Source organism: Pseudonaja textilis, chromosome 4 (genome assembly GCF_049901715.1).
Source record: "Pseudonaja textilis isolate UNSWEBS1 chromosome 4, rPseTex1.2, whole genome shotgun sequence".
NCBI classification, from domain to species: domain Eukaryota; kingdom Metazoa; phylum Chordata; class Lepidosauria; order Squamata; family Elapidae; genus Pseudonaja; species Pseudonaja textilis.
In genome coordinates this window covers 26,519,456-26,547,448 of record NC_141993.1, presented here as the reverse complement: position 1 = coordinate 26,547,448, position 27,993 = coordinate 26,519,456, and the positions used below count along the sequence as shown (strand labels likewise).

The 27,993-nt window shown below is 38.0% G+C and overlaps 1 protein-coding gene across 11 annotated transcripts in view; it reads left to right on the top strand.

The window, feature by feature from the left end:
* The first annotated feature begins 6,805 nt into the window (after positions 1-6,805).
* Positions 6,806-27,993, top strand: part of EXOC6 (exocyst complex component 6) — a 98,837-nt gene continuing 77,649 nt past the window's right edge. For 5 of the 11 annotated variants that reach the window (XM_087932448.1, XM_026710516.2, XM_087932447.1 and 2 more), the window contains exon 1: positions 12,113-12,218. In XM_087932448.1, the coding sequence (XP_087788574.1) occupies positions 12,136-12,218 (83 nt within the window). In that variant the 5' untranslated portion in view covers positions 12,113-12,135. Of the gene's footprint in view, positions 7,055-12,112; positions 12,219-27,993 lie in introns of those variants that run through there. The other 6 variants (XM_026710515.2, XM_026710514.2, XM_087932451.1 and 3 more) reach the window with 2 other exon arrangements.

Here is a 27,993-nt window from a genome sequence, read left to right as displayed (position 1 = left end):
TTTGAAATAATTCTACACTTGAAACCACTAATTCATTTTTTCAGTTTCCAAGCTTTTCAAATTGCAAGTATTTATCTTCTACAAAGTTATAAGGACACATGCTGTCATTAAACGTGTTGGATATTCCTTTAATAATGCTTCAACCTCATCCAAATAATACAATTTTTATATTTTACCACAATACAATGTATATGAATTCCATAGTAATATTAGCAAATAATGAATTTACTGAGAAGGAAGGAAACTAGATTGTAAGAAAGAGGAACTAAAAACGGTCATACAGTTGAAATGCTTATGAAAAAAATCTACAAAGTTTCCAGTGCAAAACCTCATAATTTTGCTCACTAGTTTCATCTACTCTAGTAGACATTGAGTATAAGTTTGTATTTTTAGGAAGTTTGGGGGGTTTATTTACTTACCTTAGCATTTTGTCAGTTTTTGGAACTCTTTTTTCCTTCAAAAGGCTTTCTGAAGCATTTTGTAACAACCAATGCAAGGCCTTGATATTTTATTTTAAAAATGGTATTGACTGATGTTCTTCTAGAAAATCTCCTTTAGGAGTCTGCCAATTGAACAATCAAGAGCTGCTAATAAAAGTTTGTTACTAGGTATTGAGTAATATAATTGCCTTGAGAGTATTTTCTCTTATCTGCCTCTTTTGTGATCATCCTATTTGAGTGTGGGATTACAGGAACGGATTATATGTAGATAACATTTTAAATTGCTTCTGGATGGATGGCACCACATGGGAAGATACTGGAGAAGACTTCAAGGAAGCCTGTTTATTCACTCAACAATAGTCATTCTGCATGAGGATACCTGCCAATACAATACTGCTAATGGGACTTTTTTTTTTAAATGAAGACAGGAAGGGAGACAATTCATTAGGGAGAGGTGTTTGTTCTATTTACCAATGGCTTGAAAACTAACTGTACTCTTTGGCTCATTTTGGAAAGCATGTAATACATTTCTAAAGCATGTTTTAAATTTAGAGTAGAAACTCTATTAAGATTTCTATTGGTACAGAAAATCTTGTTTGCAATATCTTCTTTGAAAGGCCTATCTAAATATTTTTCACTTTCGAAAACTTTTAAGATGTCTGAATTTTCAACTCCCAGAATTCCCCAGCAAGCATGTGGAGGGAAAAACATCTCCCAAGATATAGAAATGACTGTGATTTTTGAATGGTCTCATTTCCTTTCTAAACAGGTAAGTATTCATCCATCTGCATTTGCTATTAATATAAATGGATTGCATTTTAAACAGCCACAGATAATTGCAAAGCATGCTTTAAATTTTCAGACAATTGGAAAAAATAATTCAGATGGTTATAGTTATAGTTTAATTTGTGTCAAAAGTTCATCAGGTTTGGACCTAGAATTTCTTTTCTAGGTCCAGCAGTACTGATTTAAAATATGTTATGGGTGGAGTATATTCTGAAAAAAAAAGATATTTTCCCTTCTTATTGAGGAGTAGCAAGGTTCATTTTGTTTTTAAGACTTAAGAGGTACCACCAGAAATTGTGTGAATCCTTTCTATGCCTGAGGCTTTATACAAATTATTGAGCAATTTGACTCTTTCCAATATTTTGATATCATTAATGTGTTGCCTGTTAGAAAAAAAGCAACCCATTTTAGGGACAACAAAATTATTTAGCTATTATGGCTGTAACACAGTAATGTAGGGTAATGTGCTGTGAAAATGATAGCCCAGTTTCATTCCATGTTTGGGGATGTGAAAGAGATTAAACTGAAAAAAAAAATACAGTTAGTCTTTGACTTATGACCACAACTGAGTCCAAACTTTCTGTTCTTAAATGAGACAGTTGTTCAATGAATTTTACTCTATTTTGTGACTTTTCTTGCCTCGGTTGTTAAGTCAATCACTGCAGTGGTTAAGTAGCACGGTTGCTAAATGAAGTTGGCTTTCCCATTGCCTTTGCTTGCCAGAAGGTTGCAAGAGATGATCACATGAGTCAATTGCCATGTGTCCAAATTTTGATCACATGATCATCGGGGTGCTGCAACGGTTGTAAGTGGGAAACATGGTCATAAGTCACTTTTTTCAGGGTAGTTGTAACTTGGAACGGTCACTGAGTAAACTGTTGTAAGTGAGGACCACCTGTATTGGCCTGTTGAACTCACTCAGGGGCTGGGTTGGCAAAAGGTGCCAGATTAAAATAGGATCAGGGAATTTGTGGTTCAGCCTACTGTGATTCCTCACCATTAGATCAACATCTTGTGTGAATCAAACAAGGACATCCTCAGAGGAAGTAAAATGAAAAATAATTGTGGTTGCAATCATACAACAGAATAGAATAGAATAGAATAGCTTTATTGTCATTGCATTCCACGAATACAATGAAATTTGAAAGCTACTCCAGCACAGTGCCCCAAACTCCACATCACAATCACACTACAGTTTTAAAAATTAAAATAATAATAATAATAATAATAGGACCAAATCACAAATGTGCTGTTTGATTCAAGACAATTACTGCCTTGGAAAAGAAACTGTTTCTCAATTTATTAGTCCTCATTTTAAGACACCTATAATGCTTCCCTGGTGGTAACAGTTCGAAATATGAATGTCCAGGAGGAGAACGGTCTGTGGAGATTTTTAGTGTTCTAGAGAGGAGTCTGGTCTTCACAATCTCTTCCAAAGAAGAAAGAGAGCAACCGATGATTTTTTTGTACTGTGTTTACAACTCTGGAGCATCATCTTATCCACTACACACTGTTACACAGTATGCCAAAATGCTCTCGATGGTAGACCGGTAAAAAGTAACCAGCAACTTCTCACCCAGACCACTCTTTTTCAGCAACCTCCGAAAGTGCAGGCGCTGGTGGGCCTTCTTTGCAGTGGCCATAGTGTGGACCGACCAAGTAAGGTTGTTGGAAATATGAGTTCCTAGAAATATGAAACTATGAACTCTTTCCACACAGTCTCCATTGATATATAGTGGGAGAGGCTCTGCTTTGCATCTTCTGAAGTCTATAATAAATTATTTGGTCTTTTTGATGTTCAGGGTGAGGTCATGACTCTTACACTCCATGCAAAAGGGGTATGATTTTGATTATATCATCATGACTGTCATTTTGATTTTTTTGCCCTTCCCTGATACCCTGGAAACAAACTATTGAGCCATAATAGGGCGAAATTATTTGAACAAAGCTCACCAATGAGTTGTTATGCAAAGGAGTATCTTCAGATGTGTTGGACATCTACCATTTCAAGTCAGCATAGAGTTATAACAACAATAATACATTGAGCTTATATTCTTTCTAGTTGCTCAGAGTAATGAATATGAGAGTTATTCATTAGATCTTCCCAATCTTAATAAGTCCTTAACTTCACAGGGAAGGTGGTGTGACTGACTGAGATTGTCCAATGGATTGTATTGTTCATCAGGCTCCTATTTGATTTTCATACCCCTTCAATCTTTCAACAGGTGCATTATGCCCCCCCCCCCCAAACCCCAGTCAAATATACCTGTAATTTGTAATAAATGGAAACCATGGCCTGAGCTACACATATGGCAAAGCTTCAGTAAAAGTTTATTAAATAAATCAGAATGACTTGTTCACACAACCTATCAACTCCTTTTCAGATAAGCTACATTATGAGTTTAATGAGTTGTATGAACCAGGCCAAAGTCAGGAAGAATAATTAGATCCTTTTCACTCTGTGGGAACGTACCAGCCATTTGGGACTAAGGTAGTGTTACTATTTTTTGTAATCTTAGATATATCTGGAATATCCTGATGGGGAATATCTGATAAGTAGACATGTACCAAGGAGCTGAACCGAATGAAATGGAATTGCTTGCATGATATCTCTTGGGTCCAACCTGCAGGCTCTAATCCTGCTGAATCTGACCCTTGTTAGTGAAAAAAAACCTTTTTAATGCCCATTTTCTGGCAAGGCTGCCCTTTTGCAGGAGCAAAGGATCCTTTTTTTCTGAATGTCTCAATCTTCTGTGTAATACCTGAATCATGCCCTTTGTTATTAATTGTTTGGTCATCGTTAATGATTTTTATCATCATTGAACTTGGTTAGGTGTTTCAAATCAGCTTCTAGTTAATGCCTAATCTGGCCTTCTGTATACAGTCCCAAAGCAGCAATAGCTATGGTCAAGATGTAATTCTTTCATCTGTGCTTGTGTGACATCCAGTGGTGAATTATTTAAAGAAGTACAACCTGTCTGTTCCAAAGGAACAGTGCCTTGGACGACTGTAGCATGTACTTTTTAATCCAGCATGGGGGTGGCAGGTTGTGTATACAGTATACAGCTGCCGAAGTTAGGCTGTCCTGCAGAGATTATTTGAACAAAACTCTCATTTCACATTGTTTTTAAAAGAAGCATGGTGCAATTGAGAGTTTGTCTAATGACTTCCATTGCCATGGGAAGAAGAAGCAACTCAGGAATAGTGATGGTATTCTACTGGTTCGGCCCAGTCTCCCAAGCCGGTAGCTGCGATAAGCGGTTCTCTCCAATGCTCGGTGTTGGGCACACCCATCCTCCTGGGCTCCCTTATCTCCGGCATTTGAAGGGCAGCTGCTTTGCATGGCACAGCAATTGCCGTACGTCAGCTGCTGAAGCGTCAGGGAGAGTGCAGGATTGCAGGAGGTGACTCAAAATGCCCCTGTGCCTGTGCAAAGTGTGCATTTGGCTCACATGCATGCAAAGTGTGTGCGCCAGTGGTGGGATTCAACCGGAGTTACTACAGGTTTGATGACTACATTGCACGTGTGTGTAAAAAAACCTTTAGCTGTGCCGCCCGGACAGCTGAAAAATGCACAGTGTTTGAAAAGCCTATTTTTTCCTGCTTTTTCAACCTCAGCTGTGACGCGCAAAGCAGCTGAGGTTAAAAAAGCAGGAAATAAAGGACAAGTAAGAGCCCGGGCAAACGGGTGGGCCAAACAGCAGCAAACACAGAACTGGTTCTGTGTCTGCTGCTCTTCAGAGCTACCGGTTCTATAGAGCCGGGCAAAACCGGTAGCATCCCACCCCTGGTGTGTGTGCATGCAAAGCGCACCCACCAAGCCACGCCCATTGAACTGGTGGTAAAAATATTTGAAACACACCACTGCTCAGGAAGGAAATGATTCTGCAAGTGAACAAAGCCATCTATCCAGGTCCTGCTAGACTTTGCTCTGTCGCCTGCAATATCCATTAATCATTTAGCCCACATTCCTGGTGTCAGCAGGAAGATGGTTAGAAAGTCAATATGGTAGCCACCAGGCACATGAGAAAGAACAGGGCTTAAATTACATCCTGTACTGGGTGCCTGCCATCATTACTTTTTTTGGCTTTCCCCTCATGCTTAGGTCTCTTAGTTTATATCGGTAAGTTAATCAGTGCAATGTTTATAGTTGAATCCTGTGCTTATACAGGTAGTCCTCGACTTATGACCACAATAGAGGCCAAAATTCCGTTGTTAAGCGAGATGGTTTATAAGTGTGTTTTGCCTCATTTTTCTTGCCACAGTTGTTACGTGAATCATTGAAGTTGTCAAGTTAGTAATATGGTCATTAAGTGAATCTGGCATTGTCTTTGCTTGTCAGAAGGTCGCAAAAGAGGACCCCATGACCTTGGGACACTGCAACCGTCATAAATATGAGCCAGTAACCAGGCATCGTGATCGTGATCATATGACCATGGGGGTGGTGCCATAGTCGTAAGGGTGAAAACGGCCATGTCACTTTTTTCAGTGCTGTTGTAACTTCAGTTGTAAGTTGGGAACTATCTGTGCTCTTGAAAAAAATCAGAGCTTATTATATCTGGGTTCGAAAACTAATGCAGATGTAAACAACAAACAAATCAATAAACAGATTTCTGCACTTTAGCTCCCTTCAGTGGCCTCAACCAGCTTAAAGTCCGGTCATCTGGACTCTAAGCTGCTGGGACAGCTCTAAACTTTCATTAGTTTTCTCACTGTTTTAGAAATACAGTACTTCTCGGTAAATACAGTGCTGCACTGCACAGTTTTGCAAAACTTTTGATTATTTCATTAAATATCTTCCCATCTGAGTGAGACATCGGGGAACAAATAAGCACGTCTGCTTTAACTCTGAAGAGTAGCAGAAATACAAAACCTCAAGTTTTGATGCAGTTAGGTAATTTTAGAGTTGTTTAATGTAGCATGAAAGAGCAATACTTTTATCAATCTTGACTGAACTAAAAAAAAAAAAAAGGCTGTGTAGAACAGCAGCTGATTTGACCTTGAATACCACACCAGAAGGAGGTAGACTGGGAAGTCAGAAAATATCCAAGAGGCAACCCCCTCCACCTTTTTCATCGAAGATTGAACTTAATTCAATGAAGCCATTAACTTTTACTTTATGATCTTATGGAATTCCTATCCCCTCTTCTTTAAAAAAAAAAAAAAAAAAAGGCAGAAGCTGCACCTGAGATCTCCAGCTCCTCCTACTGGTGGTAGGACTGCCCGGAATTGCATATTTCTAAAATCACTTTTCTTGATTGGAATGGACTTTCTCTGAAGATGCTGGATAAAAGTTGAAAAAGTGGCATTATCTAACTGAACAGAGAAAGAACCAGAACTCATCCAGAAGTTAAAAATGTAATTACTTTTAAATCAACATCTGCTTCCTCTTAAATTCATAAACTCTTCCATTTCACTGTTACACAAATGCCTATAAATATCTATTATTTTAATGGATGCATTTTACATTCTTTTAAAAACAAGTATCGGATTTGGCTGCAGAGAGGTTTTTGAGCTCAGGGCCGCAAGCCAAAGGTTACCAGTCAGGAAAGAGAAACAACAGCTGTGCCTTTCGCATTGGTGAATAAGAGAAAATCTATAGGACTCCCAAGTCATACCAAGGTCTGTTTTCCCTTGCTGATGGCAAAACAAATGTGATATTAAAATAAAGAAAATCTTCACTTGCTGGTTGGAACAATTTAATACTTCACTATGGCAACAAACACCAATCTACAAAGATTTAATCTGGAAGAAAACAAAGATAATGTATATGAAACTGTCCTTGGTGAGATTAAATATTTGGAGCTGCCTTTAGGAATCACTTTAGGGTAAGTACCGTACTGTAAAGAACTCTTTTATTCTATTGATTCCTTTTTCCAGTTTTTGCTTTATTTGTTTATTCATTTATTCTTGTTACAAAATGCAGAGCTATCATGCCATTCCTACTGACCTCAGTGGGGGTTAGACCTGTTTCTAAAGTAGTTCAAAATTGTACCTCAAAATTGCAACATAGCACTTGGCTACAGCAAATTTCTTTTCTCTCATTATGTTCACAGCACTGATGTTTAATTAATTTTAAAGGCTGTTCTTTCATCCATGAGACTTTATTTGGCTTTCTCTTTTAAGTCAGTTTTGCTGATGGTAGATTGTGGTGGGATTGAAGTATATGCAAGTCCAATTTTGTCCCTTTTTGTTATTTTAAATCACCCCACTCCCTGCACGTAACTTTTTTGTTTTAATTAAAACTTGTGTCTGCTGCTAATTAGAACTCATGGAATTAAGTACAGAATTCTCTGATATTTGTTATAGCAAATTTATTACATGTTAAGATACAGCAGTCTGAAATAAATAGCAAATATTTGTATTTTCATGGTCATTTTATATATTAAGTTGCAAGGCATGACTCTCAAGTTTATTTTTAGTACCTGCCAGACTATTTTAAAATAGCACAGTGTTACTTTAAGTATCAGTTTACTGGAGAAGTTATATTTATTCCAAATCATGGTTCTGGTGAATTTTCTTCCTGTAATAATATATAACATCTTATAATATGAAAAAGGGATAAAATAATTTCAATCATTTTAATTCTGATCAAACCAAGCAAATCAAGCAGCTATACTGAACAGTGGCTGTGCTTTTCATTCTAGAAGGAAGAAGCTTTTGTGGTTTATACTTTCTTTATTTTAATTGTTTCTTTCTGTTGTCACTTTTCTCATCTGGACAGAATCAGGTTAAGTGCAAGCCATATTAGCATAGTTGGGTTGCAAAAACTTATTTGCAAGGTTTCTATCTCACAAGACTTACAAAATTGGAAATCATATACATAGATAATAAGTATTTCATATTGTTGGCTTATACATTTTCCTACCATCCCAATATGAAATAAAACAGAAAAATGAACAAACCATTTTAGCTAATTTGCCTTGTGCCTGGAAAATTGAAAGGAAGCACATTCTGTTTCATCCATTGGCAGAGGACAAAGGTCTTAGGAAGAACATCATTACAGGAAAGAGACCAGTTCAGCCCTTATATAGGACGCCGAGCTGCAGCTTACCTGCCAGGTAGATATGCCAGCTCCTCCTGGTCCATCCCTATCCCTTTCCGTTGGCCAAAGGAACAAGAGGTCATTCAAACAAGAACTCCTTGATAGGAAGACTGGCTCAAGTAGAGAAATGCCGCCATCATTGATCACCATTCCTTTCTGTCCTCATACCTTATATTTAAGGTTGCAACTCTCACAACAGAGTCCCCTCTTCCCCCCACCTCCCAGGTTTCTTTTTAGTTAATAGTAGACAGCCCCGTGACCTTTTGGGTCATCTTTTGAGAGAAAAGTAGTGTAATCTCATGGAACCAGAATGAACGTTACATTTTAGGCTGACCCTTTTTCTTTTTTCTTTTAATTCCAATGCTATATGGTGCCATGATCACCTAAAAAGAGTATATATCAGAAATAGCAAAATAATTGTAGTGGCAAACAAACTTCAATAAGACTCTATTTACTTAGCTAAACAGATAGGCAGAATAAGCTACCCTATTGATTTTGCTTATGGGAAGCTGGCAGAAAGTGTCCAAATTAATGGTCATGTGACTGCAGGGACACTGCGACGGCCACAGTTTTGTGAATAAAACTGATATAAACTTCATGGAAATTTCATTTCCACATAAGAACAATGGATCCTGGATTTTTTAATGCATTAAGTTGGTGGATTTTAGGTCTCTTGATTCAAAAATGGTTGCCGTATATTGTATTGCAGAGGTCCCCTTTACTAGAAGTGGGCGACTGCCGGTTCGCACCAGTTCTGGCAGACCGGTAGTTAAGATTAGGCGCAGTTTGGCGAACTGGCAAATCCCACCACTGGCTGGCCCGGGCCCTGTCCATTTCTTAGCCTGTTTGGGGGGCCATTTTAAGGCATTTGGGGGGCATTTTCAGCCCCCTTTTCAGGCCAAAAACGGCCCTCAAAACGGCCTGAAAACGTTCCTCAAAAGACCTGAAAAACGCCCCCCAAACTCCCTGTTTTAGGGCTGTTTTCAGGCAGTCTTTTAGGCAGTTTTCAGGCTATTTTGGGAGCATTTTGGGGCTGTTATCAGGTTGTTTTCTGGGCTAAAAACACCCTGAAAATGGCTCAAAAATGGCCTGAAAACAGCCCCCAAACGGCCCCAAAACAGGCCAAAAAATGGGCAGGGGCAGGGCCAGGCATTGGTAGGATTAGCCCCAACTGGCTGAATCTTATGTCTTCATTTGGCCAGGAGGCGGGGCTGGGTGTGATGAGTGACATCACCCACCCATCACATGACCAACAGGCCATGCCTACCCAGCCGGAGAACCAGTTGTTAAAAACTTATATAAAATATTTTAAAATACTAATAATCAGCTTACTAAAATCCAATCTTCATAAAATGTTCTTCTGTGAATATCATCTAAAAGAAAGTCAACAATCAAACGTATATAACAGAGGTGGCATTCAGCAGGTTCTGACTAGTTCTGGAGAACCGGTATCAGAAATTTTGAGTAGTTCAGAGAACCGGTAAATACTGCCTCTGACTGGAGATTTTACAGTATCCTTCCCCTGCCATGCGCACCAAGCCACGCCCACAGAACCGGTAGTAAAAAAAATTGAATCCCACAACTGGTATATAACCTTATATTTTAAAAGCTACAATATTTCTCTAGTCAAGTCCATTCTAATCTTCAAAATCCAGACTCAAAAGTTGATTCTTCTATTTATCCTGTAAGAAATCTATCAATGATCTCTTCATAGTGTTGGAAGAAATGTCAATCTGATTCAGTTCCAAGCTGGAAATATGGAGGCTGATTGGAAATATGATTTAAGGATGAAGCAGAAGCACATGGGATCTGGGCAGCTGACCACGTGGAGCTGAAAGTGGGGAGTATTTATACCTTCTCTTGGGCTTTGCACTTGAACTTCCTGTTCAAGAACATGTATTCTCTTGTCTCTTGTCAGATTCCCATGGGGCCATGTACAAATCTTAGGTGTTTGTCTGAGCTAAGTTTGGTTGAAGTTTCTGTGAGTGATGCAATGAATGGGGCTTTGGGCAATTCCTACTGTGGCTAAGGGCTAATAATACCTTTGTTGGATCTTGGGTGAGGGTATTTGCTTATGAATAGAGCTAGCTATCTCTTTTTTAAAAAAAAATATAGTTTATTAATTTTTACAATTAAAACCAGTCACAATACATACACAAATAAGCAAAAGAAAGGAAAAGAAAGAAATGAGGAGAGGAAGAGAGGGAAAGAATTTGGGAAAGGAAAGAAAAAGAAAGGGGGAAGAAAGAGAGAAGGAGGTTACAAGGTTAAAAGTATTCTTATTTTAACCGTTTGCAAGATCTTCTTTTGTTTTCATAACCTTAACTTGTGTCATATAAGAGCTAGCTATCTCTTAAGTGCTGACTTCTGCTGAGGGTTATTAGGGAAGATGTGGGGTGCATTCCAAGAACATCTTTCCCCATTTCTCATCCAGGGAAATATAATATTCTGCCTTTTTAACATTTCTCAAAATACATTTCATTCTTCTAGGAGAGGGGTGAGTGCTAACTTTCTACAGTAGCATGAAATTTTGCTATCTCATTTAGCTCCATTAATTTCCATCTTAGGGAATAGAACACCCTGCCGCTGTAGTCGTATCAAACTTTGCCTGTTTATGTAGGCCATACATAACATGCACATAAAAAACAGGCAAAGTTTGATCACACTGTAATGGCTTCTGCCTTGATTTTTTTTTTAACACATATTTTGGACACTTCTGAAGAAAGCAAAGACCAGCTGCTTCCATACAATATTATCACCCAAAAACAAGGTGAACAAATGCATGGAGTCATTAGAGGTCACAACTGACACAGTTTAATTTATCTCCTAGTCCTTTACAGTATATAATTTTTAAAAAGTCCACATAGGCCCTGCCAACTTCTACCCTACATTCTGGTTATAATAAGCACATATATGATTTTGGGCATGTTTAAAGAATAGAGATTCTTAGGCGAAATAATACATTTCTCCTTCAAAAGAAGATGCTGTTGTCTCAAAATTAAAAGAATCTCATTTTTGGAAAAAAAGTGTTTCCAGTATTTTAATTACTTCATCACCTTTGTAGGAACTCAGGTATATTCAGCAGGTGAGACCGATGCAACATCTTCTGGTAAAATTTAACCAGAAGGTAGAATGTTTAGGGATGCAGCGGCTCAGTGGCTAAGAGCTTGTCAATAAAAAAGGTTGGCAGTTTGGCGGTTCAAATCCCTAGCGCTGTGTAACGGAGTGAGCTCATGTTACTTGTCTCAGCTTCTGCTAACCTAGCAGTTCGAAAGCATGTAAAAATGCAAGGTCTTGACTATTCAGCTTGTATTTTATTTTCTGATTTTTTTGCCAATATGTAAGACAGAGCATTTATTTAATTTAATTGATTTAATTTAATTTATTTAAGTTAAACCTTGATGGCTTTTGACTTTCTTCAGAAACTACTCTCACACCAGAAGAGAACAGAAGGGTTAGGATTTTATACCAGCGCTTCGTCAACCTTGGCAACTTTTAAGATGTGTGAATAAGTGGCTGGGGAATTCTGGGAATTGGAGTCCAGACCTCTTAAAGCTGCCAAGGTTGAGAAACAGCGCCTTACACACTTACTCCCTTTTCACTCCAAGGGGGAAAAATGCATAGAACAGCATGCAAGGTGCTTTTAGAACACAGACTCAAAGCCCGCCTGCCCCCAAGTGTTCCGGAGTACAAGGAGCATGGGAGTTGTAGTCTGACACATCTGGAGGCCGCCAGCCGCTCTGAAGGTCGCGGGCGCCCGCCCTCCTCGCCGATTCGCTCCCCTCGACTCCGCAACGGGAGTGGCCCCGCCCCCTTCCCCGCCCCCTTGGCTTGTCTCGCCGTCTCCCTCCCCTCCCATGCAAGATGGCGGAGAGCCTGCCGGAGCATGAGCGGATCCTGCAGGAGATTGAGAGTACGGAGACGGCCTGTGTGGGACCCACCTTGAGGTGAGGGCCTGGCGGAGGGCGGGGAGAGGGGTGCGGAGGCTGGGGGAGTCCGAAAGCAGGTGCCGCAGCCGCGGCGGGAGGCCGGAAACCCTCGGACTCCCCTGTTTTGCAACGCCGGAGCTATGACAGCTCGCACCCGGGGAGCCCGGCGCCTCTGCCGTGCAAAATGAAGGGGCGAGGGGGTTGCAATTCCCCCTCCCCCGGGAGTCTCCTGCCTTTCCACCTTCGTGAGGTGTCTGTGTATGGGGGAGAAGGAGGGGGTTCCTTCCATTGAATTTCCCTATCCGTGGCTTGATAGGACTCCTTTCCCCTGCGAAGGGGAGGACCAACTTCACCCCCCCCCGTTCCTCTTTCAGAAAGGCGTCTTCTTTGCTTACCTGGCGGCTCACCTGGCTGCTCACTTGAGCAGCTCACCTGGCCTCCGAAGACTCGGCCGAGCAGTCCCATCGCCGGGCGAAGCAGCCTCTCTGGAATCAGGGTGGGAAGTGCAGCTTCTCGGAAGCTCGAGACGGGATGCCCATTTTTTTTTTCCAAAGAAAAATATAAAGAGCAGCCATTTCAACAAACATTCAAGTATCACAATGTTTATTGATAGATACAAGTATATAAAATCAGGGCATGAACATGTCTTGATAAATCAAGTATGCTTAATTCCAATACTATCATAGGGACCAATTCATTTGTGGGGTGCCCTGTTCAAATGGACATGCGAAAGACTCTCAGAGCCCTACTTTCCCTACTCCTCCAGGGTCAGGACCGGCTTGTTCAATCTCCCACAGCCGCCCTCCTCCGGGAGTGTGTAAGTGTGCCAAGGGGACACTCGTTTTCTTTCCCTGTGCTTATTTCTTGACACTTCTGAAGCTCACCCATAACAAGCCTTTGGCTGTTTCCTTTCCTTTCCTTTGGTGGAATAATTGCGCCATACAATATATGGGGGGGTGGGGGGAGGCATGGAGGTGAAGTTGTTTCTGTAAACCTTGGTGTACTCTAGGTATTTTGGGACTTGTCAAAACCAGCGACTTTCCTTTGGTAGTCACGAGTTCTAAATCGGCTTCCTTTGAAGTGATGTTTGACAGTTTTATTTGGAAATTAGTAGTATTTTGCTTCTAGTGATATGTTCAGTTGTAGTATCCTATGTAAAAGAAGTGGAGCGGCTCTGTTGTTCTAACTGATTACACAGTGTTGTGTAATACAATGGATTTACATTCTACTACAAAGATATGGGTGGGTCTTTATTATCTGGAAATGGGAAGACTTCAGAATATGTAGCACTATGATTCTCCTTCTGCTCCATCTGCATTGGTCTTGCTCCATGGAATAATTTTTGGGGATGATGCAATTACACCTTTTGTTGATGAATGTTTACTAATGTAGTACTGCTGTCATATGATTATATCTGATATCTTGAATATATGCTGGCTATATACAGTACTATGGCACTTTTGTCCCCTAACTTTCGTGCTTTCTGTTGATTTTGCTCATACAACATGCTAAACCAAAAACAATATTATGGCTTAAAATATTACCTAAATTGAGGTATTGTAATTTGTAAACCATGCTTTATAGCTTAGCACTGAGATATAAAAACAGGTTTGTATTTATTGATCCAATACTGAGGTTTTTAAGGGCTTATTTGCTGAAGGTACATGATAAATTATAAATTGAACCCATTGAAAGTATGTGCAGTATTTAGTAAATGACATAATTATGGAAACAAAAATATAATTACTTAAAGTTAAAAGACAAATTGATTCTAATTCCTTGGATATTTTTCATGAGACAATTCTAATTACAAGTAGTCCTTGACTAACAAAAGTTTGTTTAGTAACCAAAGTTACAACAACTCTGAGAAAAGTGACTTATGACTGTTTTTCACATTTAGACCACTGGTCACATTATCGAAATTCAGACACTTGGCAACTGACTCATATTATGACAGTTGCAGTGTCCAAGGGTCATGAGATTATCCTTTGCAACCTTCTGACAAGCAAAGTTAATGAGGAAGCCATATTCACTTAACGTTTACTTAATGTTACTAACTTAACAACTGCAGTGATTCACCTAACAACTGTGACAAGAAAAGTTGTAAAATGGGACAAAACGAATGTCTCATGTAGCAGCAGAAATTTTGGGATATATTGTGGTGCTGAATTCTGTCTGTAATTATGTTCTGGATAAGGTGTCCTACAACAGTTTTTAAAGTTCAGGTTTCCTAATTCATGAGTTTAGAGAGATTACTATATAAAGATTGTATGAAGGAGCTTATGCAAAGCTATATAAAGTTCATATGTTTACAAAATTTATTTCAGTAGATTTTATACAAATTCCTAGTAAGTTATTCAAAAGATAAAGGTGGTTTTGCCCTGAATGTAGTAGTCATATGTGTGCAAAATAAAAATGGCCAACTCACTAATGTTTACACATTATATATACAGTAAATATTCCTAGCAGAAGGGTTGTGCTGTTTAAATAGTATATCGTTAATTTGGAAATGAGAGCTGCCCCTTAAGGGAATACCTCATGGGAAATGTAGTTAATGCCTCATGGGAGATGTAGTTTGTGTCATGTGGTCACATCTGTAATCCTGATTGGTCACTGAATTGATCTCTGGTTGGGTTGGGGGAAGCTTTGTTCATTCTTGCTTGGATCCCAGCATCGTGCTGGAGTCTCCCTTTGCTGTATCGTTATGGGATGAAGATAACTATCTTTTCACACTGTGAAGACAACAGTGCAAAGGTTGGACATTAGATGAATCTCAACATAACTGAGTTATACCTTGAGGATGCCTAATATAATCCAGTAAAGAAACTTTGTATGGAAGCCTTTGTAGTGTTTAACTACCTGTCTCTATATTCAGCCAGAAAATTACAGAGACAGCATAAGAGTGAAGTGCTAGAAGTCAATGCCAAATATACTTTTATGACTTTAACTCATTTCAGACTTTTACCATAGATATAAATAAGCTAGTCCCCTTTTGAGCTCAAAATTTCTGTTACTAAGCAAGACAGTTGTTAAATGAGTTTTGCTCTAGTTTTACAATCTTTCTTGCCACTGTTGTTAAATGAATCCGTGTGGTTGTTAACTTAGCAACATAGTTGAGTGAATCTGACTTCCCATTGACTTTGCTTGTCAGAAGGTTGCAAAAGGTGATCACATGACCCTGGGATACTGCATTTTTCATAAATAAGAATCAGTTATCAAACGTCTGGAATTTTGATCATGAGACCATGGGAATGCTGCTCGCATTATCACAAGTGTGAAAAACATACATAAGTCACTTTTTCAGTGCCATTGTAAATTTGGTCACTAAATGAATGGTTTTTACATCAAGGACTATCTGTATGTATTTAGCTGCTTAGTGTTTCCTCACTGTCCATTGTAATACTAGATTTTGAAGAAACCTCAAATTGCTGTATTCTAAAACCCATCAATAACACCAAAAAATTGAACAGTAATCTTATGTCAGTGTTATGGCTATTTTAAATAATCTTTCTGGAGCAATTTATACAAATGTACCTGACATCATTAAAATAGATGCAACTTCCCCCCATTTTACTCCTATTATGAATAAAAATATTTAAAGTGTTTGCTGAAATACTTAATGCATTCAAGACCCTTTTAATTCAAATAATGTTTAACACAGGGGTGTCCAACTTGGGCAAATTTAAGCCCTCTGGACTTCACCTCCCAGAATTCCCCAACCAGCCATGCTCCCTGGGAAATTCTGGAGTTGAAGTCCACACCTCTTAAAGTTGCCAAGTTGGACATCCCTGGTTTAACAGATCAACATATTGAACAAATATAGTTTTCTAATATAATAAACACTTTGTGCAATTAATATGCAGAAATTGAATTATTGTTCTTCACTGCAAGAGACTGCATGACTTAATAAAGTTAATATTGAAATGTTTCAACTGCAGCATTAGGAAGATGAGATAAGGATATTCCACCAAACCTGTTCTTTAATACTCATCACAAGTCTAAGATTCTCATCTTTGCAGTACTTATTAAATGTGCTTCTTGACAACATAGCATGAAATAATTATTAAACACCTGCTTTACATGAGACTTAATTATTGCTGTTAAGAACTTGGATTAATCAGATCCTTTAAAGAGCCAGTTTCATATTTTCCCTTGCTTTTACAGTTTATTTTCATTTATATTTATCTAGTAGAACTGTAGGAAATGTTATTCTCTTCACATATACAGCCTTTTAAATAAACCCAGAAAAATGTTTAGTATGGACATGTTTTTCTAGATTGTTGGTTTAGGAAATGGAAGAGAGGAGAACTGTGTTTACTACGGATGAAGAGTCCTGGAGTATCCCTTTGTAGTAGTTGTCTCTCAGGATCAGTCTTAGTACTTTTTGTCCTGAGTTTCCAATATAGTTTTTATTTATTTATTCAATTTCTATATCTGCTCACCTCAATCAATGAGTCCGGATGGTTTACAATTAAAACAAGAAAACATTTTCAAACAATAAAAACAATAGAAATCTAATTAAAATATTCAAAATAAATATGCATAGCAACCGAGGTATTTGGCCAGTTAACCATAAAGCCAGGAAACAGTCCTTAGCACATTTCAGCATACCAGGCTCTTGAACACAGCCAGGTTTTAGAGCTTTACGAAAAGACAAGAAGGTTGGGACCATTCTGATCTCCCAAGGGGAAGTTATTCCATCAGGCTGGGCTACTGCAGAAAAGGCCCGTCTTAGAGTCCCTGCAAGCACCACATATGGCCTTTGGCTGGTGGGATCTGCCACATGCCCATTCTACCAAATCAGGTTTGACAGTCTCCAGTCTTCCCTTTCCCTTTGGAAAAAGGTGACCTCTTAGGTAGCCTGGTCCCAAGCCATGGAGGGAGACAACCAGCACCTTGATGTGCACTTGGAAACATATGAGTAATCAATGAAGCAGTGATATTACATGTGCTATATATTTGGCACTATTTACTACACACACAGCTGCATTCTGCACCAGTTGACATTTCTGAATGCTCTTCAGGGACAGCCCCACGTAGAGTATGTTGCAGTAGACTAAACAAGTGGTTACAAGGGCATGATTCAGTGTGAGAAGGGCCTCCTCCAATAATGTGTGTAACTGGCACACCATCTAAAGGGGTGCAAAGGCTCTCCTAGCTATGGTTGTCATTTTATCTTTGAGCAGGAGCAGTGAAACTAGGAGGACCCCCAGACTGAGCATTGGATCTGTCTGGAGTAGTGCAACCTTCATTCAGAACTAAAGATGGAAGAACCTTATTTCTGGAGGGTCCAAATACCACAGCCACTCTTGTCTTGCTAGGGTTGAGTTGGAGCTTGTTTTGCCCCATTTAGTCCCCAACAGCCTCCAGATAGTGGGATAGGATGTCCATGGCATCATTCAAAGGTGCTGGGGTAGACATATACAATATATCTTGGTGTCATCTGCAAATTGATTAATTCTCACCCCAGACTGATGGATTACCTCACCCAGTGGCCTCATCTGAATTTAAAAGAGAAGGGGACAGAGAACCAAACCCGGAGGCGCTCCACAGAGTAGGGGCCATGGATTGCAGATCTTTCCCTCTATTAACACTGACTGGAACTGGCCTGGAGAAAGGAGGAAAATCAGCACAGTACAGTACCACCCACCTCCAATTCCCATAGCCGGATCAGAAGGATACCATGATTGATGATATCGAATGCTGCTGGGAGGTTAAGAAGAGCCAAGATGGATGGACTATCTCCATCCCACTCCCTCCAGAGTCATCCATGGGTGTGATTGATGCTGTGTGATTCTTCTTCACTACTCTTATTTAGCTGACAATTCCAGGTTGGTTTAAATTATTTTGAACGTAGGTACCATGGCCTTACCCAATCCAATTCTTTACTGGGTTGTGCACTAATATTATTACATTTATTTGTAATTATTGTGTTGTTTGTTCTGTGGTACCATACCTTAGTAAAGACTCTAAAGATAATGATGATGCTTGATCCCTATATTGGGTACACCTGTGCTAATTTGGAATTTTGAGCTTGTCAGGCCTGTTGTTCCTGGTCTCCTGTGGCTGCCAAATGATGCTTAAATATACAATGGCTCTTAAATTGCAGTCCCAAACTCTGTGAAACCCATGTTTAAAAACTAGAACATGATTAACCGTGAAGTCAACAGGAATTAAGCTTAACTCAAGACTTTAATTTTGAAGAGCGTATGCCTGCTGTATAGGGATTAATTTAATTTTACAATAATTCAAGGCACTTTCCCTAGGTACAGCATATATTTCAAATTGGAATTGAACTCACTCCAGGTTATTCCAGAAGGAGGAACTAAGTCAGTGCCTGGTTAAATTACATGCATATGTGATTCTGTGTGTAGATGTTGGCATGGGTGTTTTTTTCTGATTATAAACACATCTTGTGATATATTTCTTTATGCAAATTATGTGGGTGATGTCTTAACATTCTGAATTTTTTTGTTTCACAATACAGAATGACATCAACATGTGATACCTGTTGGTGAAGTCTGAGTGTTCAGTGAGCTTCTGAAGTGTCCTTAGTTATGTATAGTAATAGTTTGTTGGTCATGTTTGTTGAATAAGCCACAGTAGACCCAGTTCACGAATCACACTAAGCTATAAACCATGGTCTACAAACCAGAGTAGTTGAATGCTAAGTCAAAATTAAACAAATCACATTTTGGATAGTGTAAGCTGAGTCAATATGTTTTGCTTTTACAGTGAGAGAAATAGTGCTACGTTAAGTTGATATGTACCCGGCAATTTGTAACAGCCTTGGGGGATATTGTTAATGTGTTATTCCCCTGTAGTTTTTGCAAATTATAATGAAGTGCTCTTTTTCAACCTGGTAGGAAAAACTTTAACTATAGAAGTACAGTAATTATCAGATGCAGCTAGTAATAGAATTAGGAAAGAACTATTTTATTTAGCAAACCGTGCAATATTCTAAGAATGTTTTCTTGTTGTTTCCCCTCTAAAATTAGAATCAAAGTTGCACTTTCTTACATTAACCTTTCCTAATCTGTCAACTTTCATTATTCATAGCCAGCATTTAGACTAGAACAGTGGTGGCAAACCTTTTTCGTCTCATTGCGCTCGCATGCCAGCACCCAGAAGGCAATGCATGCTGGCCCCTATCCCATCCCCGTGCATGCATGCGCGATCCCCTTGCCACGCGCCACTCATCTGCGCATACGCAATTAAGATTTTATACTTTTATAAATTACAAAATGAATTTCACACTTGACTTCTGTGTATATAAATTTGCTTGAAGTAACTGTTGTTCTTATAATTCTGCACAGGATTGCAATGCAGTATTTGAAATAGAGAGAACATCAGAGGAAAAAAATGTAAATGTTGTCAGATTAGTGTTGGGTTTATTTGAATAATACTATTCCAAAACTTACAATATTTGAAAAAAATCTCTAAATCTAGAATGGATACGTAAAGTTTTATTTATTTTAAAGATATCTATATAGTTGTACCCCCCAAAACTGCCTTCCCCACAGTGCGTTAGCAAAACTTGATGTCAGAATATCCATATCAGGAATGTGTTTTTGGTGAAAAAAAGCCTAATCTAAATATATCTAATTTACTTATACAACCCCAATCCCCAAAAGTCAATGATACTGCCTCTACTGCTTTAGCAATTATAGGTTTCTTTTTTGCTGTAAATTATACATACTTTTTTTCCACTATGCTGGTTTAGTAATTAGTTGTAGGGCACATACTGATTATTTTAAAGGAGCTACTATTATTAGTATAAGTTTCTTGGCATCAGGCTATTTGGAAATGTTAAAATGGTCCAAAGAGATGCTAAACTGAGTTTTAGGTGTAACCATTTACTTTAAAATGGGAACTGCGTAGTTTTGGTGATCAAGTATAGCAAGTTTAAACAAGATTAAATGTAATGCGCTGCCCACAGAGCACCTGGGACTGACCAGCCTAAACATGTACACTATATCCAAAGAGATCATTTTACTGTAGTTTCATCAGTTGCAGTAAATCTTTATGGGAGTGCTTGTTAATTAATTTATATAGCTGTTAAGGTTAGTATTACAATTGGATGACAAACCATTAATATAACACAGTCCTCTTTTCCACACACCTGTCCAAATCAGTCACTGTTTGCTCAACAAATAGTTATAGGACATAATATTTCATAGCAGCCTTTTTCAATCTGATTCCCGCTAGGAGTGCTGGATTAGCCAAAATGCCCCAAATTTTAATCCATCATTGCTGGATAGCAGGTTTTAAGGAAATCTGCTTTACAAATCTGAATTTTAGATAGGCTTAAACAGGAAATGTAGATTAAAAACAAATCTATATAATCTCTTTGCTCCATCACAGGAATACCTGTAATGTGTTTTGTGAACACATATCAAGAGGTGAGGCAGCTCAAAGGTGATTTAAGATGCTGTGCTCTAGAAAGTGGTGTTTTTTCTAATATTTTGTCTTAAGATGCTACATGCAATGCAGTACATGATGAATCTTGGAAAAGTAGTTTCGAAATTATATATTCCAGTCTGGTAATCTTGTGCCTCTAGTTCAAAGGTCTCCAAACTTGGCAACTTTAAGACTTGTGGACTTCAATTTCTGGGAGTTGAAGTCCACAAGTCTTAAAGTTGCCAAGTTTGATGACCCCTGCTCTAGTTGGTCTCTGTTTTCTCTGTGGAACAACTTCTCCAGTCCTCTTGACTATATTAAGAACACTGTAGAACTTGTGGCCAGAAAAAAAAAAATTGTGGCCAGAAAAGTCGGTCTTTTAAAACTTCTGTTTATGTTTGATTTGTTGTATGGTTGACCTAGTAAGCGGTCAAGCAAGCAGTCAAGGGTTAATGGTTAATATTAAATACTTGGCCTTTCACTGCAGACATCATCAGAGAGCCCTCTGATTTTGGCTCCTATCTAGTGGTCAAACAATCAATATGTATTAAGATATCAATAAAAAAAAAATCTAGACACCAGTATGATGGGAAAGAACAAAGATGGGGAGTCAGTGCACAGAATAAAAAGGGAAATTTTACTTTGGCACTTCTGAAGAGAACCAAAAAAACTTTTTGGCAAAGTTTTCTCTAACGGCAGAATCGACATGTATGACAAAAACGCTTACTAATCCAATCAAAGAGAAATTATATATTCCAGTCTGGTAATCTTGTGCCTCTAGTTCAGAGGTCTCCAAACTACTCTCATTTTCTATTATGAAATAGTCAACAGAGACACATTTTTTCCAAAATGTTCCACATAGCCTAGAATAATTTCTGAGAAATAAAATTGCTTTATCTCCTTTTTTTAAAAAAAAGTGCATTCAGATGACAATTACCCTTGTTTCTTGTTAAGGATTATGAGCTAACCAGGATTACAAGTGGTGTTGAAGTAGAAAATAATCTGAGCATTCTTACTTTTAACATAATATTCTTACTACATAATATATATATAATATATGGAGTCCTGTGGGCCAAAATAAGGTAAACTGGAAACATTTAGGAATTATTTTAAAGTTATTTTAATTTTGCCCAATGAAATGATTCTAGGCATCTATGTGCATGTATTGATAAAACAGTTGAAAGAGGTTCTTTTCTCGCACATCTGGGACAGTAGTCATCGATAGTTGTTGGGGTTTTTTTTTGCTACTTTTGATTCTATCTTGTGCCTGCCTTAGAATTGGAAACTAACTGTACTGGCTTCTCTTGTGACTTCAAGAGTTCTTCAAAATTTCTAATGCATTCCAATTTATTGTGTGTTGAATTAAAGTTTGTATTATTTCAGCTGTTGAAGATCAGAAGAACTGTAGTTGAAAACATCTGATAGGTCCTAAGGCAGCAAATATATTTTTGTTTTGTTTTCATAAGACACAATTTCCAGTGCATCAAGAAGTACAGTGTAGCCATTTGCAAGCACATATCAATGTCTAGTGGAAGACATTCTATTTTAACATCTGAAGTAAAACACACACAGAATCTTACACTATGCTAGCAGTAAGATCAGTGGTATTAGGGGATTATGGAAGTTGTAGTTTAAATTTCAAGCCCAATACCATTTTTCTGTTAGCTTCACAAATGAAAAGCACAAAGAAACAGAGCTAAGAAAATACATTGATCCTGGGAGGCCAGTCATTCCTTGTAATCATAGTTAATGCATTATGCATTGCAGTGACTAAATTTGCGAAACTAAATATAACCTTCATTTAGGCAAGATCAATTTTGAAGACATCTTCTGCCAGTGACTTTCCCCTTTCTGCTTCCTAAATCCACCCCAAGATTTGGGATGCATATTCTGCATCCCTTGGTGCTTTGGTGGTGCAGTGGTTAGGCAGTACTACATGCTACTTCTGCTGACTGTCGGCTGCTTGCAATTTGGGTTGACTCAGCCTTCCATCCTTCCGAGCTGGGTAAAATGAGGACCCAGATTTGGGGCGGGGGGGGGGGAAATATGCTGACTCTGTAAACTGCTTAGAGAGGGCTGTAAAGCACTGTGAAAGCGGTATATAAAAGTGCTATTGCTACTCTCGTGCCTCTGTCTTAGATTTCCATTTCAAGATCTTTCAGAGTTTAGTATTTTGTCCTTCACTTATCCATATTTAAGTTTTCAAGCTCTCGGACTTTCTTCAAGCTCTTTCAGGTGACCGGTAGCTTCATCCATAATTGTTTGCTTGATAATGGTACTTTCTACTTATTACTTTACCTTATGGTCAGATGTTGTCATACAATTTAAAATATGGAGAAAACCCTATTACTTCATCATGGCAGTTTACTGAAATATCAAGTTTTTATATTTTTATAAATTACAAATGTTATACTTTTACTTGGCTTTAATTAAATTAGAAGTATTAAGTACATCCTCGCTAGATTTGTTTGAATCTTCAGCCCCAATTTTTGACAGGGAACTGTACCAACTTTCTTTAAGTAGATTTATTTTCGAGCATTACCTTCTCCTATATAATGTTCTTGCATCATGCCCACAAAATCCCTTCTGGAAAATTACTCAAGAAACTTTGGGGTATGAATGGGAGGGAGATCCTCCTAGCAGTGATCTATTCCATCATGGGTGAACATCACTGGATTTGAACTATAATTCAGATTCATCCCAGAGGTGGGTTTTTTTTAGAATAAAGGTTGGTAAACCTTTAAAGAAAATGCTTAAACATTTAATCTTAAAACTTTCACTCTACTTAAAACAGAATGAAATAACACTTACAACGGAGTAGCTTTCAGAATTCTTTTGAAAGTATAGTTTCATCTGAATTTATTCATAATGTCTTCATTTAATGTGACACAAGTAGCTGAAAAATGAAAACTTTAAAAATATGTATTGCTTTCTGAAAAAAAAGAGCTTATTGTATAAATTGGTAAGAAGCACAAAAAAGCTTGGCAGGAAGAGACATCTCCTTGCCTGCCACTGTAAAAACAGGAAGGAGGAAGTCCATTGCAAATCTGGGTTTACTGATTATCAGGTGACGTTACACTACAAAGGATGTCCATTAACAACTATCAGTGAGATACACAGATTATCCAGACTGAACAATAACTGCTCTAATGTCATTATTACAGAATATTGACCCTGGTTATAGGAAGCAATGTTAACTAACAAACTGTACTCAGCCCTTCCTGCTTGTAGAAACAGGATACTATTAGTGAGAACAATTCACAGAAATTGCACATACAGGAAAAAGTGACAAGTCAAGTATAAAGAACTAAGATTTATACATTCTTTCCCCGTTTGCAGAATTTAAGCGAATGCCATTCTTTCTGCATGTGGTAATAGAACAAAGTGATTAAAAAATAATAACAAACAAGGGATGGGATGATAGGGATCGCAGATAAAGGCTGCACATAGAAAACCTGTTACAGAATTAAGAATATGTCCTTATTTTTTTTAAAAAGCTGATGGATAGCAGGAAACACCTGGACATTATTTTATGAAGTATTTGAGATGATTATATATATTTTTTAAAAAAGCTCACAGATACAGAGTATTAGCATCAGAAGTCTGTGGCTTTGGTAAGAGAGAGTTAGACTTCATTGTGCTGGGCATTTTTTTTATCTTTTATCTTTTATTGATTGTATTGTAATGTCTTGGTTGTCAGCTGGCTAGTCTTGATGGGCATAGGGTGATGTACAAGTTTAATAAATTATTATTTGTATGAATATGAGATACATAGTCAAAGTGACTGACAAAATATCCTGAAGCAGCATGGGGGTATAGAATTTATGGTATGTTCCATTATTTTCCATTATTTTATATTTGTCTTTGATAACACAATTGCAAATACTGAGTATGAGCTTTGTGATTGTCTTGATGTTGAAAATTGGCTTTTGCAAGTGTTGTCTTGCATGTTTATAATTCAGTGGTATTTGGGGGAGATGATGTGAACCTATCATATTTTGCTACATTTATCGGTTTTATTCATTTAGTTAATTTTGAAAACATTTGTGATAGCTAGAGATATTTAGTTCTGTAATGCAGAGGTGTCAAAGTCAAGGCCTGGAGGCCAGATCTGGCCTGTGGGGTGCTTAGATCTGGCCTGCAGTGCAAAGGACTGGCTGGCAGTGCCTCCATGCCCCTCCCCCCACGCTCCCTTTTCGCTGGCAGAGGGCTGTCAAAACACACTAATAACAAAACAAAAAGAAATGTTTCCCCTTTTGCATTTGAGCATGCAAGAAGGGACAGGAAAGAAGAAAGGGAAAGAGGAAAGACAAAGAAAAAGAAGGAAAGATGGGAAGAGAGCAAGTAAGGAAAAATAAGGAAAAAGGGGAAGGAAGAGGGAAGGAGAATGAAGAGGGAAGGAAAAGGAAGGAAGGAAGATTATAATAAGAGTGAGGGAGGGTCTCAGGAAGTCCTGCCTTAGCACTTGGCTACCACAGGTGCCCCCAACACGAGTCCCATGTCATGCCCACCAAGGCCATGCCCCCCCGGCCCTCCGAGGTCAAACCCTGATGTGACCCTCAATAAAATCAAGTTTGACATTCCTGCTCTAATGCATAAACAGGCAGTCCTTGATTTGCAGCGATTTGTTTAGTGACTATTCAAAGTTAAAATAGCACTCAAAAAAGTGATTGATGACCATTTTTTCATACTTATAAACGTTATAGCATCCTTATGGTCATGTGATCAAAATCCAGATGACCTGACTGTTTTTCCTTAATGATTAAGATATTCATATTCCCACTTCATATTAATCTCAAAAGTGTTCCAGATCAGTAAGTTATGAATGTGTGTAAGGGTTAGGCTTATTGTTTTGGCAATGTCCAATATTCATTACTCAGGTACTATTTATTCTGTTTAAATGATTTTTAGGGAAAATTATAGTGACCGATTTGCTCGATTCACTTTTAAAAATATACATTTTATTTTTAAAATTATACTTCAATATTTTAGTAAGAAATTAGTTGGTCTGTAACATATACTGTTTGACATATAAAACCTGATAGCTATGCCTGCCATAGAATTCAGTAAAGGTAATGTTTGACTTACAACCACAACTGGAAACCAGAATTTCCATTGTTGAGCAAAGTGCTCGTTCAGTAAATCACACCTGATTTTAGAATCTTTTTTTTTTTTTGCCAGAGTTGTTCAGCAAATCACTGCAGTTAAATGAATAATGTGGCATTAAGTGAATCTGGATTCCCCAATGACTTTGATTGTCAGAAACTGGCCAGGAAAGATGCAAATGGTGATCACATGGTCATGGGAAGGTCAACCTCATAAATGCTTGCCAATTTTGATCACATGACCCAAATTTTGATCACATGACCATGGGGATGCTGCAATGGTTGTAAGTGTGAGGACCAATATTATCTTCAGTGCTGTTGTAATTTCAAACAATCATTAAATAAATAAGTGTAAGTGGAGGACTATCTGTAATGTTTTGGGTTAACTTTATTGAATATGCCAAAATGAATGGTTTCATATAATGTAAAGCTACCGAATCACACTTTTCAAATCAAGGGAAAGGCTACATTTAAACCTTGAATTAGAATAACCAGTGAATAAACCCAACCAAAGTTTGCCAAAAAGAAAAAAAAATAGAATCTTTCATTTCTCTGTAAAATTCCAGAGAATAGGGGGCAGAATGGTCGAAATGAGTGTGTGGCAGGTGCATCTTCTAACCTTCAGAAATGATTCCCCAGAGGCTTTCTAGTTACAGTCTTTGAAGAGGATGTTGCTGCATCTTGCGTATCTCATAAAAGTTATATAGATACTTTCATGTGTAAAAATAAGTCATAGTTTAAAGGAGGAAGATTTCAAAACCCCACCGAGTACTAGAGTTCTGCAAATTTCAAAAGCGTTTCAGCAAAAGTGTTGCAGACAGCTAATCTGTCTCTTATACTCTTGAAAACAGCTGACACTTTTTCAGGCCTATGCAAAAAAAAAGGCTGAAGGGGAAAAAACACTGTTGCTTTAAGGAATACAAATATCAAAATTAATGTAATTTTTAAAGCGGCAGCACCTTTTTCAGAGTTACTGAAATGTATACCAGCAAGGCATTGTGCTTGTTCAAGATCTGAAGACTAGTGTATCCCGCTGTCTTTTGACATCCGTATGGTGTCTGTAGGTAGGCGCCATATACATTGTCTGTTGAACAACAACAACAAAACTCATCTCTTCCTCTGCCAAGTCAAAAAGCCTTGAACTACACCTTATGTACCTGGAATTTTGTTATGCTAAACTGATGGAGAAGATGTTGCCACAAACATGTAATTCTTCACAAAATAATGCTTTTTTTATTCATTAGATTCAATTTCCATAGTATAAACAGCTACTTCACTGTATCAAGCTGGCTGTTTTTAATCAGCTGGGGCCAAACTGAATTGCTTTGACACACAGCTGTATTTATTTCCACATTTAAGTCTAGTTTGATGTATGATTTCTAGTGCTATCTAGGTGTATTGGATTAGATGTATCTCCAAATCATTTTCTTAAAAGTACAGATCCTGTTTCTGTAAATAGTAGTACAGTGAGGTAAAGGTTACCCTCCCCCCACTTTCCCAGGGAGTCAAAAATTAGACTGATTATGGGAACAATGATCTCTCTCTTTTTCTATTGCATTTTGTTATCTTCTACAGAAATGGACAAGACCTGATGTACCCAGGATTACCTGAATAGAAATGGATTTAATAGGGGGCTGCAGAAAAGGAACAGATTTTACTGGTTAAAATTGAATCTGTACTGATTTGAAAATAGGTTTAAAATATCTATGAGAGTAATGTGAAAAAGATGTCACAATGGTTTAAACAAATGAGACTTCTTATATCTAAATAATTAAAGAGAACATTCAAATAAATTAGAAGAGTGACTTGGAAAGCTTTCTTACAAAAGAGACATGTTAAATTAGTGAAGAAATTCCTGAGAGGAGACAGAAGAAATCAACTTCTGGGACATAATAGAATGGAATATCTCTCTCTATTTCTATGTCTCTATCTCTCTGCCCCTCTGTCTGTCTGTCTGTCTGTCTGTGTGCATGCATGCATGTTGTAGTTTCTGTAGCTATTAATGGAACTTATTTTTTGGCCCATTCCGTTTGATGATACTTTAAAGCTTTGTTCATAAATAACAGATAATATAGCTCTAGCTGTTAGAAAGTATAAATTGGAATAAATACAAAATGGATATATTTGATTAAGGTGTGTGTGTGTATGTGTATTAGCATACATGGATTCTGATAGATGTTAAGTGTCCAGTCATGGTTTGCAAATTGGACAGCCATGGATAAATAGCCGCTGCCAACCAATAGTTACTCATGAGAGATGAAGAAAATGAAAATGTTCTTTTTAAAAGG